The sequence below is a fragment of the Panthera pardus genome, unplaced genomic scaffold (genome assembly GCF_024362965.1).
Source record: "Panthera pardus isolate Hobbes unplaced genomic scaffold, ASM2436296v1 HiC_scaffold_10, whole genome shotgun sequence".
In the NCBI taxonomy this organism is placed as follows: Eukaryota; Metazoa; Chordata; class Mammalia; order Carnivora; family Felidae; genus Panthera; species Panthera pardus.
The window spans coordinates 81,983,633-82,005,846 of record NW_026526655.1 but is presented as its reverse complement, the minus strand read 5'-3'; the positions used below and the strand labels follow the sequence as shown (position 1 = coordinate 82,005,846).

At 35.3% G+C, this 22,214-nt stretch overlaps 1 protein-coding gene across 6 annotated transcripts in view; it reads left to right on the top strand.

The window, feature by feature from the left end:
- Positions 1–22,214, top strand: part of MBD5 (methyl-CpG binding domain protein 5) — a 445,631-nt gene that overhangs the window by 375,038 nt on the left and 48,379 nt on the right. For all 6 annotated transcript variants that reach the window (XM_053908981.1, XM_053908982.1, XM_053908975.1 and 3 more), the window contains 3 exons: positions 6,556–7,229; positions 16,625–16,727; positions 17,851–18,031. In XM_053908981.1, coding sequence (XP_053764956.1) covers positions 7,117–7,229; positions 16,625–16,727; positions 17,851–18,031 — 397 coding nt within the window. In that variant the 5' untranslated portion in view covers positions 6,556–7,116. The remainder of the gene's footprint in view (positions 1–6,555; positions 7,230–16,624; positions 16,728–17,850; positions 18,032–22,214) is intronic.

The window sequence follows — 22,214 nt, the reverse complement described above, 5'->3', positions numbered from 1 at the left end:
TTTAGGGTTGCTCTAACAAGCATAATTTAACTAATAATAATGGAAAGATTATGAGTATATCCATTTATTACCCAATCAAATGATAATAATGTTGTAGCCACTCAGACATTACTCTCCAAAATTCTAATGCTGATGTTATTGTTTAATACAATCGTATCTGTTGTGGTATGTACATATTGTTTTGGAATTTAAGTGTAAAGGTAGCTTCTACGGGAGACTTGGTCTCATTGGAGAACATGAGACATTCACTTGCAAATGTTGGAATGGAATAGATTCCTTATTTCACTCTAAACATTTCAAGGGCTAAGTTTATAATCATAGCATATAAAAATAAATGATCTAGACTTATATAATTATAAAATATTAGTATTTTACGTAAACTAATTTACGTAGTCTTACCTTGAAAAATCAGTAGTTCATCTGGTATTCATTCTATCCTACTATATATATACAAGTAACCTCACAAGGCACAAGATCAATGTGTGATGTCATTATAAACATTTTAATAGAATTTACTCATGATATCACATGACTCAAAAAATCAATTTATTATTTTACCATTAGTAAAGTTTGTGTGACATTATTGAGAAGAATTTATAACATTTGATGTTATTCAGAAAGATTTATGAGGAATACCTACTTACTTATTTTCATGATGTCATAATCTGATAGTCTTCATGGTGCTTTGAGTATAACTTTTAAAATATACATTTAACACTGCATAAACTAGTGAGTTTATTCTTAGGTTGAAAAGAATGTCAGTAAAGCAGATTAAGAAAAAAAGGTCTGTTGTATTAATTAGCATCCTACTGAAATATAAGTTTAATTTTAAATTGTTGGATTCATTTATTTTAATGGTTTCTTTATTAATCCAATTAAAATGTATATATAAACCACTTCATAAATAAAACTGATGCACTTTACAAATAAAATATAAAGTCACTTTATTGATTTTCTTAGAAGCCCTATCATACTTTCTACACAGAAATTATCAGAGATTATGAGATCAGGGACAAATCTAGAGCAAAACATCTTTTATATATTTTGTCAACATTCACACTCATTAGCTTCCACTGGCTTCTTTTAAAAACCTCTCTTTCAGGAGCACCTGGGTGGCTCAGTCGGTTAAGCGTCTGACTCTTGGTTTTGGCTCAGGTCATGATCTCACAGTTTTGTGAGTTCAAGCCCCACAGTGGGCTCTGTGCTGAGAGCTTGTTTGGGATTCTCTCTCTCTCTTTCTCTCTCTCTCTCTCTCTCTCTCTCTCTCTCTCTCTCTGCCCCTCCCCTACTCACAGTGCCTCTGTCTCTCTCAAATAAATAAATAAACTTTAAAAAAAAACCTTTCATTTTAGATGCATGTGTTGCTAAATTTTTATAAGCCTACATGGTAAAAATCAGAATATAAAATTATGTTGACTGATTTGAATATGCAGTCTTCAGGAAGTATTTAAGCTCCTACTGCAGACCAGGCACTATACCAGAAACTAGGAATATAGGAAGGACCTAGAGAGACATGGTCCCTGCTGTGAGGAAGTTTACAGTCTATGGGGAGAGAAAGCCAATAAACAAACAAATAAATGATAAACAAATGGATGATGAGAGGTACCAGTGAATTGACAAAGTTTGAGAGATTACCTATGGCTTACAGTATAGTCTCTTCGAGGAGGTAACATCTAATTTGAATTCTGAATGATCAAAAGAAGCCAATGCAAAGAAGTAAATCAAGCCACTAAAATTCATTTCACTAAAAGCCAATTCCCAAACTAATTTGCATATTTAAAGAAAGTAGAAAAATTAAAATGTCTGTAGAATTGTGGTAGATCTCAGAATATACACACACCCACAACCCACCCACCCCCACACACCACTTTTTGAATTTTATATTGTTGTTGCTAGAATTGTTTGTGGAATAAATTTGAATTATGTCCTAAGTGTAAGATCTATCCCTGATCCTGAGTGTTGGTGAGATGTAGGTACCTTTCATATCACAATATCTTTTCTGCTTTAACCTGTGTCTATTGGGCTTAAACCAAGCCATATAAACAAGGTGGGTCATAATGGAATCTTCGGGGGAGATGAAGGGAAAATGTTGTGGATATGCAGGGTTTTTTTTAATGTTAAATTTGGAAAAGAGGAGAAACTATTGTTTTTAGATATAAACTATAAAAATAAAGCATGACTAAATATTTTATGATGAATCTCTTTAGGAAATAAAGTTATCAGAATCTTAGGGGCAAAGAGAAGATTTTAATATTTAGCAAAAGAGGACATACAAGAGGGTTTCAAAAGTTTGAGAACCATGGCCTGAAATGCTTTCCCAAAACTACCCTTTTGTCACTTTAAGAAATTTATCAAGGGTCTTAAAATTTGGCAATTCCATTTTAACAAAGAATTCTCAGTAAATATGCCAAAAAGGCTGAAATATTTATCTCAGATTTATTTGTAGTTGCTAAAGTCTAGGAAAAAATCTATGTTCACAAGAGGGAAGTGAATAAATTATATATGTGTGTGTGTGTGTGTCTGTGTGTGTGTATCCCTAAAAATACTATCCAGCAATTAAAAACAATATTTTGGAAAAATATTTAATGCCATAGTAAAATGCTCAGGATGAAAATAAAGTACAAAGTGGTCATGATCCAATATTTAAAGGAAAAAGACATGTTTAGAACATGAAAAAAACTTGGATTCAGTACAACTTTGGAGAGCAACTTGGCAGTGTCTGAAAAATTGAGACTGTGCAGACTCTACAGCCTAACATTAATATGATTGATACACCAATAAATAAATAGTTCTATAATAATATGATAGAATACCATTCAGATGTTAAAAATTAACAAATTGGATCTACATGTCTGAAACAGGGACAGATCTATGTATCTCAACTGAGATAACTCTCAAACAGTGTTGAATTTTAAAAAGCAAGTTGCAGAATGATATATATGTGTAATAGTATTTATATAAAAATTTTGAAACACATATACCAATACCAAATATTGTTTACATATACATATACAGGGAATAAACATATAAAAGCAAAGCCTATAAGAATGAGGACCAGATTTATGATGGTGGTTGCCTTTAAGATGGAAGGGAAAGAAATAGGACTAAAAAGAGAGACGGGTGGGGGAGGGAGATAGTATTTAGCTCTATCTGTAATGGAGTTTTATTTTTAAAAATAAGCAAAACTGACAAAATGCTGACATTGTGAATTTGGAGTAGTGGTTTATTGTTATAATAATTTCTTTTTTAACATGTGCTTTTAAAATTTTCTAAAAACAATGATTAAAAGAAAGTACATTCAGGTTTGCAGTAGTTATTCAACACTGAGATTACAGTCCAATTTAATTTTCACCTTCAAACATCTCCGAATTTTCCAAATTCACAAATGAATGTTGAGGAAATAGGTGCCACTTACAGATAAATAAATGATAACTATGTAGATACTCGACCTCCACTCTGTGAGGACTCCCTAAGGCCCTTGCAATTGAGCTGCTTCTAGAAGGCTGAAGTATCAGCAAAAAAAGGATGGCTGCCCCATCCCCCCACCCCTCTTCCCCAGGGACAAAAGGAAGTTGAGGGCTGGCTGCCTGCATAGTGTAGAGATATAAAAGGGCCATGTCCCCTTTTGTAGCAACGTGGATGGAACTGGAGAGTGTTATGCTAAGTGAAATAAGTCATACAGAGAAAGACAGATACCATACGTTTTCACTCTTATGTGGATCCTGAGAAACTTAACAGAAGACCATGGGGGAGGGGAAGGAAAAAAAAAAAGAGGTTAGAGAGGGAGAGAGCCAAAACATAAGAGACTCTTAAAAACTGAGAACAAACTGAGGGTTGATGGGGAGTGTGAGGGAGGGGGGAGTGGGTGATTGGTATTGAGGAGGCCACCTGTTGGGATGAGCACTGGGTGTTGTATGGAAATCAATTTGACAATAAATTTCATATTAAAAAAAAAAATAAAAAATAAAAAATAAAAACAATCCCCTCCTCAAAAATAAATAAATAAATAAATAAATAAATAAATAAATAAATAAATAAATAAAACGTCCATGTCCTGGGAAGGGAGGCAGGGACATTAGTCTAAGTCAGTGGGTCTCAAACTTGAGCATGCATCAGAATCACCTGGAAGGCTTCTTAAAGAACAGAAGGGCCCCCAAGGTTTCTAATTCATTAAGTCTGGGGCCAGGCCTGTGAATTTATATTTCTGACAAGTTCTTGGGCATTATTGACAGTAATGGTTGTCCCAGCACCATGCTCTGAGAATTGCTGGTCTAAGCAAAACCCAGCCATCAAATATTTCTATTTTTCATTACTGAAATATGAGAGAGATATTTGGCAGGAATCAAGCCAATGTTATTATCTGGCAGATACACAAATTACTTAATGGAGTGAACCAGCCAGTCTTGGGGAAGTTGGAGTTGCATTCAAGAGCAGGCAAACAAAGAAGAAAGAGAAGGAGAAGGAGAAGGAGGAGGAGAAGGAGGAGAAGAAGGCGAAGGAGGAGAAGAAGAAGAAAGAAGAAAGGAAAGAAAATAGGCATCAAATGATCACAAAGCTCAAAAACAGAAGTAGGGAGAATGAAAGCCAGTTCAATCTAATGATCACAAACCACTAAAGAGATTTCATTAGGAAAAGCAAATTAATAAAATGAGCATGAAAAAGGACTGTTAAAAAAAAAAAAAAAAACAGGTTCAATAATCAGGGTCTGTCACTATTTGCCAAAACTGGGAATCCAGAATGGCACAAAATTCATGCCTCTTTCCCATCTTCCACTAGCACTGGGAACTCTACTGGACCGGACTGACCCTTCCTTGCTCTCTCCATTCTTTCTCATCCTTCCTCCCTCTTTCCTTTATATTCTTCCTCACTGAACATCTCTTTAGTGCCAAACATTATACTGGACTATGGATAAAGAAGGGTCTCACCATCGTTGTACTGCAGCACATAGCATAACACCTCGTACATAATAGCTGTTGACTAACTGTTGAATGAAACGTCAATAAACTCATAAATGATCAACAGGGGTCATAGTTAAAGGTACAGTGGATGGGAGAAAAGTAGGTCATTTCTGTGAGAAACATAGACACAATGGAGTGGCCCCAGCAATGCAAGTTAGCTTGAGACACCATTGGGAATGCTACTACTTGGCACTTTTCCTTATACCCCACATTTTTCCCAATAAATTTTTGCTACTTTTCCCATTGCCTGATGATGTTTACCACATCCATGCCCATGGTTTGTGACTTTCAGCTAAATGAGTATATGCTTCATTGCAACACTTTCTATCTGTCTCAGCCCAAGCTGCAAATAGAGCTTATGCCTGAATACATGATGCCTTTTAGCATAAGCATTCTCCTGTGAAGAAAGCTCAAAAAATGTCCAGAGCTAACTTAATTATGTAAGTTTTTTTAGGAATGTAAGTAAAGTAGTTATGTGTCTATTTACACTGTTTCATTCATTGATTAAGTTATGCATACATATTTTAAACATCTAAAATATAAATCCTTTTATTTAAATTTTTTGAAGTAATTTTAATATTTTCATATGAATCTTAAGTCTTTTAATACAGACCTTTCCAGAGCATAACACCTTCACTTTCAGTTAAGTTGTTTGAGACACAGCATTTTTTTTAACCTGTGGGTGATGCTGTCACTGGAAATTTTTATCACAAGCCACAAGTCCCACTTATATAACACTAGAATAATTATTTTCATTCATCTTTTAGTAAGTTTCATGAGTCCCACAGTATAATCACACATTATATATTAAATTGATTATAGAAAGGATTGTATACCACAAGAAATAACACATTCTCCATTAGGAGTAAGTACTAAATCTTCTAAAAATTTATTTGCCATCTTTTCTTATTTAACAGATCCCTTAAGATGACCTCTTACAAGCTTTCCACCCTAGCCCTTATTGCTATTGTTTCAAGCCAGTATGTCTTCCCCAAGCAGCACCTTGTGACTTAATAAAGGAATTAACAGAGTACCCCGTAATGGATGGGAATTTGTAAATCTTAACTATAAAGCAACTCCCACTCTTATATGCAAGAACGGGGGGTTGGGGGTGGGGAAATCTCTTATATTTGGAAAGGTACTGTAGATTTCCTTTTAATTTTTTTCTTTAAAAAAATTTTCTTCTTCAGACTAATAAAATGATTAGAAAAGAAAAGTAAATCATAAGAATATTTACAATTAAAGAGTGAGAAAATGTAACTGGATTAACACACAACTTTCCAATTGTCAGAACCTAAGAGGTGATAAATTTTTCTTGTGAGTAAGAAGGAGGTTATGTGTGTATGTGATATGCCATGATTATGGGTCTATCTTTAATAATTAGAAAGTTACATGTGATGAAGAGCAAGCAAGTTGATTTAACTAGAGTGAGTGGAGCAAGTTGGAAGAAGAAAAGACGAATTTGACATGTGATGTTCACGGCAGAGAACATCAAAGTGTTTTGGTACACGTAGCAGTTTATTCCATTTTTAAAAGTGTGCGGCTTCTCGGTTTTTCAATATTAAATATACAGTTTACACATTTACATATGTTTCAGGCTACATTATTGGAATTTTGAAGACATGAAAACATCAGATGAACCAACCTGCAACATCTTGGATTCAGATTGGAAGATGAAGAGAAAGTTTAAAGAATGTGGCCTCTAAAGGCGGGTAGTACCTGGAAATATTAACCGACTCACACTGTAAAAATGAGACCGGTTTCTAGACAATAGAGGTTATTTTAGTCTGACATCAAGGTTCAAGACAAAATGTTGAACTAAAAACTTTACACTCCTCCCCTCCCCCACTTCAGACAGGTACCAGCATTGGTGAATATGATTTTCCTTAGTCAGAAGCACTCATTTTTACCCATGTAGACCATCCTTAGGAATTAAATATTGGTTATTTAATGTAGATTATAATGGGAAACTGATTTTTTCCACAATGGCAGATTTCAAGGACTTGGTTCCAAACTGAGCCGAAGCTTCCCAATGCATTTTGTACAGTCTGGGAAAAACTGTGCTGCACTGGCCATTTTTGAAGGCCATCATGCCCTGTAATATAAGGATATCATCTTATTGCTGATATCTTTGGAAAGTCCCAAGCAGACACAGAAAATGAATGGAGGCAAGGACTGTGACGGAGGGGACAAAGATGGAGGTCTTCCAGCTATACAAGTTCCTGTGGGTTGGCAGCGTCGTGTGGATCAAAACGGAGTGCTTTATGTCAGGTGAGCCTTGTTATTATCCGTGTCACCTCCAAGTTTGCAATCCCCAAATTAAGGAGGTAGAGTCTGTTCTTTTGAGGAACAAAATACTGTCACTGACAGCACCTCACATAAATTTGAATAAATGACCTTCCTGCTAGAAATATTTGAGCGTTTTATTCTGTACTGTTTTGCAATGTAAATTGCCTTAGGTTACAAGAGAGAATTTTTATGCATTACTTGTGTTTATATAAGGTGTCATTCTGTTTATCTCTGTAACAAGGATAAGGAAAAATATGAAGATTTCTAAAAGAAACATATAAGCACCGTTACCACATTCATAGGAAAATGTAAAATACTGGAAATAAACCCAGTATTTCTTGACTGTATTATTCTGTCCTTCATCGTGCTTCCGCTGGCTTTTCTGATATAAGGTTGAGTGTTTTTATCTATAGACAGTTTCAATCATTAGTCTTCTTAATTCCTGATATTAACTAAAAATAATTTCCCTAATTTTTTCTGCACAGTTTTAAATCTATTCCATTGCATATAACAGTAAAAGAGAAAAAGTCATGATGGAGATGGCTGTTCATATCACAAGTTAAAATCATACAAATAAAATGCAAATGCCTGCTTTTTAAAATTTTGGTGGCATATATCTTGTGTACAGCAAGTTGAATGGAATAACTGAACTGTTGCCAAGAAGTTTCAGGGTTTTCCTAACTGATATACAATATTATATTAGTTTCATTAGTACAACATAGTGATTCGACATTTGTATACTTTATGAAATTGTCACCTCAATAAGTCTAGTTACCATCTATTATCATACAAATTGTTACACTGACTATTCCCTATGCTGTACATTACCTCCCTATGTCTAACATGTTTTATAACTGAAAGATCTATTTTGTCCATCCTCCCATTCATCTCCCTCTGGCAACCACCAGTTTGTTTTCTATATCAATGAGTCTGTTTCTGCTTTGTTTGGTTTGGTCATTTGTTTTGTTCTTCAGATTCTACATATAAATGAAGTCATATGGTATTTATCTTTCTCTGACATATTTCACTTAGATACTACCCTCTAGGATCAACCATGTTGTCACAAATGGCAAGATCTCATCCTTTTTTTTATCACTGAGTAATATTCCCGTGTGTGTGTGTGTGTGTGTGTGTGTGTGTGTGTGTGTGTGTGTGCATGTACAAATCTCCTTTGTCCATTCATCTATCTATGAACACTGAGGGTGCTTCCATATCTTGGCTATTGCAAATAAAGCTGCAATGAACATAGGAGTGCATTTGTCTTTTTGAATTAGTGTTTTCATTTTCTTTGGTTAAATATCTAGAAGTGGTATGCATGGCCAGTGCAGTGGAATTGCTAGATTGTATGGTATTTCTATTTTTAATTTTTTGAGGAAGCTCCATGCTTTTTTCCAAACTTGCTGCTCCAATTTACATTCTTACCAATGGTGTGCAATGGTTCCCTTTCTCCCATCCTCACCAATACTTGTTATTTTTTATCTTTTTAATCACAATCATTCTTACATGTGTGAGAGGATATTTCATTGTGATTTTGATGTGCATTTCCCTGCTGGTTAGTGATATTGAGCATTTTTTCATATGCCTGTTGGCCATCTGTATGTCTTTGAAAAATGTCCAGTCAGGTCATCTGTACATTTTAAAATCTGAATGTTTGATTTTTTCATATTAAGTTGTAGGAGTTCTTTATATGTTTTGGATGTTAACCCCTTATTGTATATACCCTTTGTGAATATCTTCTCTCATTCAGTAAGTTGCCATTTTGTTTGTGGATGGTTTACTTCACTGTGTAAAAAGCTTTTTGGTACAATATAGTCCCATTTGTTTATTTCTGCTTTTGCTGTCCTTGCCTGAGATGACTGATCCAAAAAAATATTGCTAAGATGTCAAAGAGGTTACCGCTTATGTTTTCTTCTAAGAGTTTTATAGTTTCAGGGCTTATATTCTAGTCTTCAATTTTGAGCTTATTTTTGTGTGTGGTATAAGAAAGTGGTACAGTTTCCTTTTTCTGCATATAGCTGTTTAGTTTTCCCAGTAACGCTTATTGAAGAGATTGTCTTTTCCCCATTGTACACTCTTGCCTTGTTTGTTGTTTATTAATTGACCATATAACCATGGGTTTATTTCTGGTCTTTCTAATTTGTTCCATTGATCATGGTGTCTGTTTTTGTGCTAGTTCTGGTACCATATTGTTTTTGATTACTATAGCTTTGTAGTTTAGTTTGAAATCAGGATTGTGACTACCTTCAGCTTTGTTCTTCTTTCTCAAGATTGATTTGGCTATTCAGGGTTTTTTCTCCTTTTTCATTTGTCACTTTATTCATTTGGATCCCCCCTTTTTTTTTCTTGATGAGTCTAGCTAAATGTTTTCTGATTTTGTTTATCTTTTCAAAGGACCAGCGTTTAGTTTCATTGATCTTTTCTATTTTTTTTTTTTATTTTTAGTCTCTATTTCATTTATTTCCACTCTGATGTTTATTATTTCCTTCCTTCTACTAATTTTGGGTTTTGTTTCTTCTTTTTCTAGTTCATCTACGTTTAGGATTAAATTCTTTTTTGGAATTTTTCTTGCATCTTGAAGCAGGCCTGTATCATTATAAACATTCCTCTTAACACTTCTTTTGCTGCATCCCATAGGTTTTAGAATGTTGTGCTTATATATCTCAAAAGATTTAGAATTTTTCTTGTGTTTTGAAGCAGGCCTGTATCATTATAAACATCCCTTTTAACACTTCTTTTGCATCCGTAGGTTTTAGAATGTTGTGCTTATATATCTCAAAATATTTTTCGGTTTCTTCTTTGATTTCTTCATTGGCCATTGGTTGTTCAGTAGAATGTTGTTTAGTCTCCACGTATTTGTGGTTTTTCAATTTGTCTTCCTGTGATTGATTTCTAGTTTTATACTGTTGTGGTTTGAAAAGGTGCTTGATATGATTTAAACTTGTTGAGACTTACTCTGCAGTCAAATACGATGTATCCCGAAGGATGCTCCATGTGCACTTGAGATGGAATGTTCTGTATGTATCTGATAAGTCCATCAGGTCTAGTGGGTCATTTAAGGCCAGTGTTTCCTTACTGATTTTCTGTCTGAATGATCTACCCTTTGATGTAAGTGGGGTGTTAAAGTCCCCTACTTTTATAGTATTACTGTCAGTTTCTCCCTTTGTGTCTGTTAATATTTGCTTTATATATTTAGGTGCTACTATGTTAGGTAAATAAATATTTACAAATGTTATGTCTTCTTGTTGAATTGATCCCTTTATCATTTTGTAAATTTCCTTTTTTGTCTCTTGTTACAGCCTTTCTTATAAAGTCTATTTTGTGTGATATAAGTATTGCTACCCCAGTTTTGTTTTTGTTTCCATTTGCATAGAATATCTTTTTTTATCCCTTCAATTTCAGTCTGTGTGTGTGTTTAGATCTGAACTAAGTCTCTCATAGGCAGCATATAGATGGGTCTTGTTTTGTTTCTTTTAATCCATTCAGCCACCCTATGTATTTTGATTGGAACACTTAGTCCATTTACACTTAAAGCATTTATCGATAAGTGTGTACTTATTGCTATTATGTTCATTGTTTTCTGGTTGTTTTTGTAGTTCTTCTGTTCCTTTCTTCTCTTCCTCTCTTCCTCTGTGATTTGATGATGTTCTTTAGTTTTATGTTTGGATTCCTTTCTTTTTATTTTCTTGTGTATCTATTTTAGGTTTTTGGTCACCATGAGGTTCATATATAACATCCTATACATATAGAAATCTATATTAAGTTGGTGGTTGCTTAAGTTTGAAAGCATTCTAAAAGCATTACATGTTTGCTCTTCTCCCCACATTTTATGTTTTTGATGTCATGTTTTGCATCTTTTTATTTTGTGCATCTTTTCATTATTGTAGATATAATTGATTTTACTACTTTTGTCTTTTAACCTTCATACTAGCTTTACAAGAGGTTGATCCACTACCTTTTCTATGTTTGCCTATACCAGTGGGATTTTTTTTCTTTCATATATTTTCTTATTTCTAGTCATGGCCTTTTCCACTTTCCCTTTAATAGGTCTTTTTTTTTTTAAGTTTAATTACTTATTTTGAGAGAGAGAGAAAGAGAGAGAGAGAGAGAAGGGGACAGGGCCAAGAGAGAAAGAGAGAAAGAATCCCAAGCAGTCTCCATGCTGTCAGTACAGAGCCCAACACAGGGCTCTAACTCACCAACGTGAGATCAGACCTGAGCTGAAATCAAGAGTCAGACGCTTAACCTAGGGAACCACCTAGGCGCCCAGTTTAACAGTGCTTATAAAGCAAGTTTAGTTGTGTTTAACTCCTTTAGCTTTTGCTTGTCTGGGAAAATTTTTATCTTCCCCTTCAGTCCTGATTGATAACTTAGCCGGGTAAAGGATCCTTGGTTGTAAGCTTTTTCCTTTCGCTACTTTGAATATATCATGTCACTACCTTCTGGCCTGAAAATTTTCTGCTGAAAATTCAGCTGATAGTCTTATGGGTGTTCACTTATATGTAACTAAATTGCTTTTCTCTGGCTTTTTTTAAGGATTCTCTCTTTATCTTTAATTTTTGACATTTTAATTATAATGTGTCTTGGTGTAGATCTCTAGATTCATCTTGTTTGGGACTCTCGTGCTTCCCAAACCTGGATGTCTGTTTCCTTCCCCAGGTCATGAACATCTTCAACTATAATTTTTTCAAATAAGTTTTCTGACACTTTCATTTCTTCCTTCTACTAATGAAACCCCTATATGTAATGCGAATGTTAGTATGCTTGATGTTGTTTCAGGGATTTCTTAAACTTTACTTATTTATTTAAATTATTTTTTCTTTTTGTCATTCAGTTTAGGCAGTTTCCATTACTCTGTCTTCTAGATTGCTGATCCATTCTTCTGTGACATCTTTTCGGCTCTTTATTCCCCCTAATGTATTTTTCAGTTCTGTTATGATATTCTTCAGCTCTGATTGGTACTTATATTTTCTCTCTCCTTGTTCAAGTTCTGTGTTCATCCATTGTTCTCACAAGTTCAGTAAGCATGTTTATAACCATTAACTTTGACCTCTTTATCAAATAGATTGTTTATCTCTATTTGTTTAGTTCTTTTTCTGAGGTTTTGTCTTGTTCTTTTGAACATATTTCTCTGTCTCCTCATTTTGCCTACCTCTCTGTGTTTATTTCTATGTATTAGGCATTTCAGCTATCTCCCGGTCTTGAAGGAGTAGTTTTATATATGAGAGGTCCTATGGGCCCAGAAATGAAATCCTACCTGGCCACCAGAGCCATCTGCTACAGGGGTGTCCCTTGTGTGGACAGCAGTTACCCTTCTGTGGTAGTGTGGCCACAAATACTGTGGATGTAATTGTGGATAGGGCTGGCTCCTGGCCTGGATGGCTGTATGGCACTGGGGTAACTGCTACGGACATGCTAGTGGGCACAACTAGGGTCCTGCTTGCTGCAAGGCTGGTGGAGGTACAAGGTTGTGGAGAGTTCTCAGCAGGGCATACACTGTTTGCATTAGTGGTCTAGTAGAACGATTCCAAAATAGTGCCCAGCAGTGCAGCATGGCAGAATGAGGTAGCAGAAATGACTGTCGCCAGGGTCTCAGTCCTTGAGAAGAGGCCTTGCTGCCTCTTGCCTCTCCAGAAGGCTCACCAAGATTGGTAAGTAGGTATCCTTCACCTATGGTCTATGCGCTTTTCAATTGAGTGTTTTTGCTCTGGTTTCTGGGCCGAGTCAGTCTGTGCATTAGCCTTTTGAGACCAGATTTTTTCCCTATAATTAGGTAGTTTTTTCCAGACATATTCTCTGTTAGTTTTCAAAGCCAGCTACTTGGGGGGCTTGTCCCTCCTATGTAGGATCTAAGGGTTGGACTGCCTGATATGGAGGCAACCCACATCAGCAAAATCTCTTGCTTTTAAGGGACAAATATCATACCTTTGAGATCCTTCTCGACCATGGAACTTCCTCCCTAGAGTTCTTTTCCTTATTGAGACTGTTTCTCTGCCTCTTCCATCCATTTCAGTGCTGCCGTCTGTTGTGGAGATTCTGTTCATCTAGTTTCTAGGTCTTCGTGTTGTAGTTGTAGATTCATTATGTCCATGGGTGGAGCTGAGCTCAGGATCTTCCTACACTGCCATCTTGAACCTTGATCAAGTTTTAGTCTTATTATTAAACAAGTGGCACCTAAGTTACTTATTTTTTTTTAATTTTTTTTTTTTAACGTTTCTTTATTTTTGAGACAGAGACAGAGCACGAACTGGGGAGGGTCAGAGAGAGAGGGAGACACAGAATCTGAAACAGGCTCCAGGCTCTGAGCAGTCAGCACAGAGCCTGACGCGGGGCTCGAACTCACAGACCAGCGAGATCATGACCTGAGCTGAAGTCGGACGCTTAACCGACTGAGCCACCCAGGCACCCCTAAGTTACTTATTTTGTAGTTTATCAGTAAGTGTATGAAAGCTTATGATAACAAATCTTTCTTTGTGATATAATTAAAAAACTATTAGAAACAGGCTTAGGACTTTTTAAAAGATATCACGTTGTATCATTACATTAATGCTCTTTTTTTCAGTGTGATGATTTGTATCGCAGCTTCAGTGGAATTCTCCATTTGTGCAAAGATGTATTTATATGAATGAGGTATTTTCTATGATATGAATACAAACAATTTCATGCCTTAATAACTCAAAAGTCAGTTCAGATTCTATCTCAGGTGTGTTTGCTTTGTTTGAGGTGTTTGTTGAGGTAAACTTAATTACCTGTTGAAATTCTTTTGCACATAAGTATTTCTGCAATGGTATAGATGTGCTCTATGTTAATTGGAGTGAAGGTATAAGAAAGCAGAGAATGTGGAGCTCACCCCACAGTAGATAAGATGGACAAGGTCATATGGGATAACTTTTTCCAAGTTTCCTATTGCCAATGCTATTAAAAACTACTAAAAATACTTTCTTATAAATATAGCGAGATTTCAATGTTGTTGTTTATATTTGTGGTTATTCTAGTCTGTAGGGAGCAAATATATTCATCTTAGAGCAAATGACTCTAAAATCTTGATAATTTAATTTTTTTACTTCATCTTATAAAACTACATAAGAAAGATACATCAGCTTTTCAGACTGCTGAGAGCTGAGTGAAACCAAGTTAAGTCTGGGAATCTGTCATTTATCTTGTTCATTCATGATTTGCCAAGTGTAAGTAGACTTCATTATCATTTAGTGTGAGTTCTCCAAATTCAAATCTATACACTGAGAATTATTGTGGAAGCAAACTTTGTCAGATAAGGTAAAATACCATCAAATAAATTAAGTCAGCATGGTTTTTTATTTGTTTGTATATATAACTGGTTAAATTAGTACTTAAACATGGATAGGAAGCTAGCCCTCCTTCTGTAGCTCCCTTCTCAATGTGCAGTTTGCTTGTGATTTTTAGGTAGTCTCCAGCTGCTCCTGCTTCAGGGTGGCATTGAGGCTGCACCTTAAATTTCCCACCTGCTTCCAATCTTTTGAGCTTTATCTGTGCCATAAGACTTGTAGCTATTTTTTATGTTAATTATTACTCACAAAAGTTAATTAAAGAGCTACAACTGAAGGAAAGAACTCAACTGACTGATTGAGAGGAAATGTTTTTAAGTGTCTAGAGTCGAGTACTCTAATAGAATTCAGGAATTCTTGTCTTCATGTTTAATTTTACCATTAGATTCCTCTAGGATTCAGTTCATACACTTTCTTTAACTGTAAAATGCTAGGCAGTTTCTTTTCACAAAATTCATGAATTCTTCACATGACAACTGAATGGTAATCTTGTTTTATCAACACTACCAGACTTTCAAAAGCATGAGATTGCCCCTACCACTGGGGTGGAACTCGAGTCTGTAATATGGGAATTATTACTTTTTACATATCATCTGAAAAAAAGTATTCGTCTAAACAAATGAATGTTTCAGTCAACAAAATTGAGGATTTTAAATGAGATTTTCTATGTGCATAAGTCACTTCTTTGACTGTCCATAAATAAAATATGAATTGCATTTTAAAACTGGTTTATGTATAAAAACAATTTTTTTAATTTATTGATCTTTGAGAGACAGAGAGAGATAGAGCATACGTGGGGGAGGAGCAGAGAGAGAGGGAGACACAGAGTCCGAAGCAGGCTCCAGGCTTCGAGCTGTCAACACAGAGCCTGAGGCGGGGCTCAAACTCACAAACCGTGAGATCATGACCTGAGCCGAAGTCAGACACCCAACCGACTGAGCCACCCCGGCGCCCCTTATTTATGTATAGATATGAAACTATTACCTGTGTTTTTATGCAAGCAGTCTGCCCCCAGTAGAGTAATGCTTTGTATACAACATGGAGAGTATTTTTTCTGGATAAATTCGATCAGAAGACTAAAGTGAAAGTTTTAGTAAATAGTCACAAATAAAAGCTATTCTTGAATGAAAAGTATATAATAGTTTTCAAAGCATAATATCTATTTAATACTATTAAAATCAACATATTAATACAGATTGCCCATTTTAAACTAACCCTCATTGTAAATACAAATCAAAAGACTTGTCCTACCATCTGAATTTGTACCTAACCTGTAGACTTGAACTTGATCAGTATTCACAGAAAATACTGCCTTTTGTGACCACAGAGCAGTAACATTGAGAGCATTACCCCCAATTACCAGCCAGAAGATGTACACAGCACCTTCTGACATCTAAAACCCTGTTTTCTTACAGAGTTCGTGATCTTTGTCAGTTCTGCATTGCTCCTCTTTCCTTGCCAAAATGGTTTGGTTCCCAGTACAATTTGAGTTGGACCATACTTATCTATCTACAAAGAAACATTGCAGGGAAATGTTTGGGGATTGGGGAAAAAAAGAGAAATCTGTTTTTAACATTGGGACAGTTTGGTTCTAGATTCCAAGATTAAAAGGAAGAACTTGCTGGCCACAACTTTTGTAGACTTAATGACTTTCTGGTTTGACTTCCAACATGTTTCTAAATTTCAGTCTTTCCTCAAACAGCTTTTAAAAGTAGATCTACTTTAAAATAATGATTACTTTCATGTAGTTTTCTCATTCCTCTCTTGCCTGTTTCTGTACTTTCTTAAGGATAGCATTCTTTGCCATTCTTAGTCCACTCTTGGTTTTCAAAATACTTCTATTTAATTTTCTATGAAAATCTCTATTTTTCTGAGAAATAGTTTGGTTAGAAGAAAGACCGATAGTGTTAAAAGATGTAATTTAGCAGATAACATAATATTGACAAAGAAAATGATTTTCCTTAATAGGAAAATGTTATCTTTTGAAGGACAGTAAGACTTAAGTTACGCCTTTTTTCATATAATATGTGCAGTCAGAATTATTTCCTGATATTTTTTTTTTAACTTTTTTTACAGTCCCAGTGGGTCTTTGTTATCTTGCTTGGAGCAGGTTAAAACATACCTGCTTACTGACGGAACATGCAAGTGTGGCTTGGAATGTCCTCTTATTCTTCCCAAGGTAACTATTTCACAACACATCTATTGGCCATTTTGTTTTTTGTTTTTTGTTTTTTTAAGTGTTTCATATATTTTTCTCATCTGGCATTTCATTTGTATATTACTTCTCCAATCATATATGCATTTTAAAGTCTTTATCTAATTAGATATCTTTTGCATGCACTCTGGAATGCTTAAAATTGTAGAAAATGGTTCAAGTCCCAGTCATTTTCAAAGGTGACAAACCTATATTCATATTAAGTATTTCACCAAAATCTTTTTAACACCTTTTCATTTGAGCTATACCCATGCCCATTATTTAATAGCACAATATTTTCTTCCTTACTATAACTACTCAATCTGCAATATTATTTTTTGCATGAGTGTTGATAAATCTGCAACAAATACTTTTAAAATCGCAAAGCTGAACCCTCTGAGCCAAAAGTAAAACTGTTTTAGTCCTTTGCAAGGTAAAAAAAATACAGTTATTTTTAATGACAAAGTATTATTTTAGAGTAGAATAGAAACAGTAGAATAGAAACTCTGAGTATCTATTATGTGCTAATTTTAGAACTAAAGATTAATAGACCACTTTTTCCTTTTATTTGTTTCACCTCATTCCACACACACATACCGCCACAAAGCATTGGAAACAGCCTATCAATATATACACAGCAAGTAAGATTTTTTAAAAATAGAGTAATGGACTTTTTAAATCCATGAAAAAGTGATATTAATATAGTAATTAAATAAAGCCAAAGAAAAAGTTAGCATGTAGCAATGTCAGCTTTTAGGGTTGTTGTTGGTTTTTTTTTAACTATACCTCATCTGTTTTTGTACTGTTATAACATCAGGAAGTATCTAAAATTAAAAACATTATCAGGTATTATACCTTTCCATATACTTACCTTGGCTATCTTAGAATTAGGATAATTTTCATTATTTACTTTATCACTAAAAACCATGAGTCCAGCAGAAGTATTTATTGTATTATATATAAAACTGTTTTTCTTAAATTTAAAAACTCAAGACACTTTTATTCAGATATATGCCCTAATCTATGCAAAACTTTTTTTTTGATGATAAGATTTTTTTAATCTGATGTTTTTACAGACATATTCTAACAGAGGCTGTGCTTTTTCCAGGTGTTTAATTTCGATCCTGGAGCTGCTGTGAAACAGAGAACCGCAGAAGATGTTAAAGCAGATGAAGATGTCACAAAGCTATGCATACATAAAAGAAAAATCATTGCAGTGGCCACACTTCATAAGAGCATGGAAGCCCCACATCCTTCTCTGGTGCTCACCAGTCCTGGGGGAGGAACAAGTATGTAATACGGTGAAGGGTTTAGAAATTTGCCTCTGCAACTTCTCTCCCAGAAGAGTCACTGGAAATCACTCTGCGAAGCATTTTCTGAGTCCCCTTTTAAAACATACACAGTGCTTCTAAAGTTGTCTGTGTTTTATCATTTTTTTTACAGATAGCAAATTAGTTCTGAAAAATTCCTACAAAGTTGTTTCCCCACATTTCCTATTTAAATCCTTGAGTTAACTGAGCAGAATAAACACCAATTAGCACATTCAAATGCTGTGCAAGTATGTAGAGCTGAGCTCACAAAATAGAAGGTGCCATCAGTTTTTAGGAAACAAAAGTCACCTTTTTGCTAGAGCTGGAATGGATGTGGTTTCAAGTCCTCCCCCACAAGTAGCAATATCATCCAGAGTGTTGTTCTTTCAGTCACTGAATAGCTATTTATTGAACACCTACTAAGAGAAGTCACTTTGTCAGGAGCTTTTTATACCTCCACCAAACACACACACACACACACACACACACACACACACACACACACATACTTTTATTTTTTTTAATTTAAAACGTGCAGAAAAATTACATAAACAGTTCACCAAGCACTCATGTACCCTTTGCTCAGATTCAACAATTAACATTTTGTGGCAGAAGTTGCAATTATTCTGACAGTTCATCTCTAAAGATTTCAAAACACATGGATGTTCTCCTATATAAACCACAATCTAATTATCACATTCAAAAAATTTAACACTGATGATGATATTATTATCTAAAATTCAGTGTATATTCTAACTGCTCCAGTTGTCCTAATAATTTCTTACAGTTTTTTAAACCCAGGATGCAATCAAAGATTGTACAACTGCATTAACTTTTTTTTTTAATTTTTTTTTTTTTAACGTTTATTTATTTTTGAGACAGAGAGAGACAGAGCATGAACGGGGGAGGGTCAGAGAGAGAGGGAGACACAGAATCTGAAACGGGCTCCAGGCTCTGAGCCATCAGCACAGAGCCCGACGCCGGGCTCGAACTCACGGACCGCGAGATCGTGACCTGAGCCGAAGTCACCTGCTTAACCGACTGAGCCACCCAGGCGCCCCTGCATTAACTTTTTATACTTCTTTAATCTACACCAATTTCCCAGTCTTTTGAAATCTATTTTTGAAGAGTCTGGGTCAGTTTTACAGGTGTTTCTCATTTCAGATATGCCTAATTGTTTCCAGATATTTATTCATACTCAGGTTAAACACAGTTTGGTAGAAATACTGCATAGGTAATGTTATGTCCTCATTAGAAGACACATATGTCAGTTTATCCCATATTGATGACATTAAGTTCGAGTGCTTGGATAAAGTTAGGTATATCCAATTTCTCTGTTGTTAAGGTAACTCTTCCCTTTTCTCTGTTGTTAAGGTAACTCTTCCCTTTATAACTAATATGTAGTTTGTGGAATTATACTTTGAGACTGAGGAAATTTTTTTTGTATGGGCTAGGATATGAACTCCTTCCAAAATATTACAATATTTTGAATGATATTTCAAGATAAAACATGGCTGAGCACCAAAGCATTTGTTTATGAAGGCAAATTATACATTGTTCTGCAGAGTTCTGAAAATTAGGGATGATACGTATAACCTGCAGTGATCAGAGAAATCTTTAGCCCTGGAAAATGGTTAAGATTTGGACATATGAGGGAAATAAGAAAATTCTTATTCAGGATGAGTGGTGCGTAATTAAGAGACGATGTGGAAACTAGTCTGACTTGAATGGAAGATTAAACCTGTATAAGTAAGTTGGGACCAAATTACTGACAGCTTTAGATACAAAGAGGAACAGTTGTGACATCATACAGGTAATTAAAGATTCACACTTAGAACTCATGTGAAGAGAGTAGGAAGAGACAAATTTGGCAGTTATTAGCAGAGAGCTCTTCTTCAAGAACCCTCTAACCTTTGAACTTTAACAGGAATGATCAGAAAAAAATTGCTCCACAAAGGTATGTAAGAAAAAAAAATTAGGAAATTTTTTTTTCTCTTAATGAGCTACATTTTCTTAAACTAAAAGATATTGCAACAAGTAAAAGACCTATTTAATAGTAATAAATTATTTGAAGTATACCATTATCTTGCCACCTTGATATAACTGTTCTCATTTTTGCATATCACCCTGCATATATCTGCTGCCGCTCTCATATCACATTATATCAATTTTACCTCTTTCTACAAAGTCTGCCTTGTTGCTTTTTTAATGACCCTAGTAGTATCTTTTTTTTTTATTTTTTTTAACGTTTATTTATTTTTGAGACAGAGAGAAACAGAGCATGAACGGGGGAGGGTCAGAGAGAGAGGGAGACACAGAATCCGAAACAGCCTCCAGGCTCTGAGCTGTCAGCACAGAGCCCGACACTGGGCTCAAACTCACGGACCGTGAGATCATGACCTGAACCCAAGTTGGCCGCTTAACTGACTGAGCCACCCAGGCACCCCTGACCCTACTAGTATCTTGATCTAGGTCCTTTGTCATACCCTATACATACAAATTTCATTATTGAAATTAAACGTAAATCTTTAACTAGTACAGGTATAAGAGGTGTATCTCCATCCGCTTTTAAAACAATATGCTTTATGGGGTGTCTGGGTGTCTCAGTCAGTTAAGCGTCCCACTCTTGATTTCGGCTCAGGTCATAATCACATGGTTCATGACACTGAGCCCCACATCGGGCTCTGTACTGGCAGCATGGAGCCTGCTTGGAATTCTCTCTCTTTCCCTCCTCTCTGCCTCACCCCTGCTTGCTCTCTCTCTCTCTCAAAATAAATAAACATTTTTAAAAAAACCCTAAAACCTCTGCTTTTAAAAAATGATACGCTTGGGGCGCCTGGGTGGCTCAGTCGGTTAAGCGTCCGACTTCAGCTCAGGTCACGATCTCGCGGTCCGCGAGTTCGAGCCCCGCGTCGGGCTCTGGGCTGATGGCTCAGAGCCTGGAGCCTGCTTCTGATTCTGTGTCTCCCTCTCTCTCTGCCCCTCCCCCGTTCATGCTGTGTCTCTCTCTGTCTCAAAAATAAATAAATGTTAAAAAAAAAAATTTAAAAAATGATATGCTTTATTGGATTAGTTGCTATTCTTTCACTAGCTTCAGACATAGTGTTTATTTCAAATTCCTAATATTGAACTATATTATGGGGTTGGGATTTAAGTAATTAAAAGTTAAGAAGACTCATATAGTAGTTTACATCTCTCTTTATTTTGCATGCATAAGGATATATTTGGTTTCTGTTTATTCTTTTGAAAGGTCTACTTGAGTGTACATGAAAACACTTGATGAGTGCCTAGCATTTCTATTTGCCAATTCTTATACTACTTAATTCCTAAACGTAACATAACATCAGCATGACTTTTGTTTGTTTATTCAGTATTCCTGTCATTTTAAAGATGGTAACTATTTTTCCCCAGGTATGGAAGACATCCTTTCTAAACCACAGCTGTTTTCTAAATTCTGTTGAATATAAGGATGCCAACGTCTGTATATTGTATAAACTGTACACTGTATAAACACTCAGAACAGACACAACTCAGTGGTTTTGTTACTAAAGAAGACACGGTTAATCACATAATAATGCTAGTGATGTTACTACAGACACCTGTGTTCTCACTAGATGCTATGTGCAATGCTCCAAGTATTTTTCATATTTTATTCCTTTAATTATAAACCTTAAAATTCTGTCTTTAACAAGAAAATAAGTTGACTTTATCGGCTGCAATTCTCTTATATCATTAGTTCTCAACTTTTCATATATTATATGCAGAAACCACCGTATCAAATAATCTCTACCATACTAGAAATAGAAAGCCCACTTTTCCAAGAAAACTATATGTTCACTGCATTCTCTTATTTCTTTAATATACCCTGCCTAGTCTTCGCTTTACCCCAGATTGATAACCATAGTCTTAGAAATTGTTATGATATAATTTGACCTATATATGATCTAGCAGATAGGAAAAGGGTATTTATCTTAAGTCTACAGTTATCCATTTAAGTAAAGATACCTCTAACTACAAGTGGATCCAAGTATACTTGCTAATGTATTGCAAGTCTCGGAATTGGGGTGGCCAGTTTATGGTATACATGGGACCACTTTCATATCCCGTGCCTGTAAGACTCATTGGCATTTTCTCACAGAGCCCAGCTGGAGTTCGACATCTT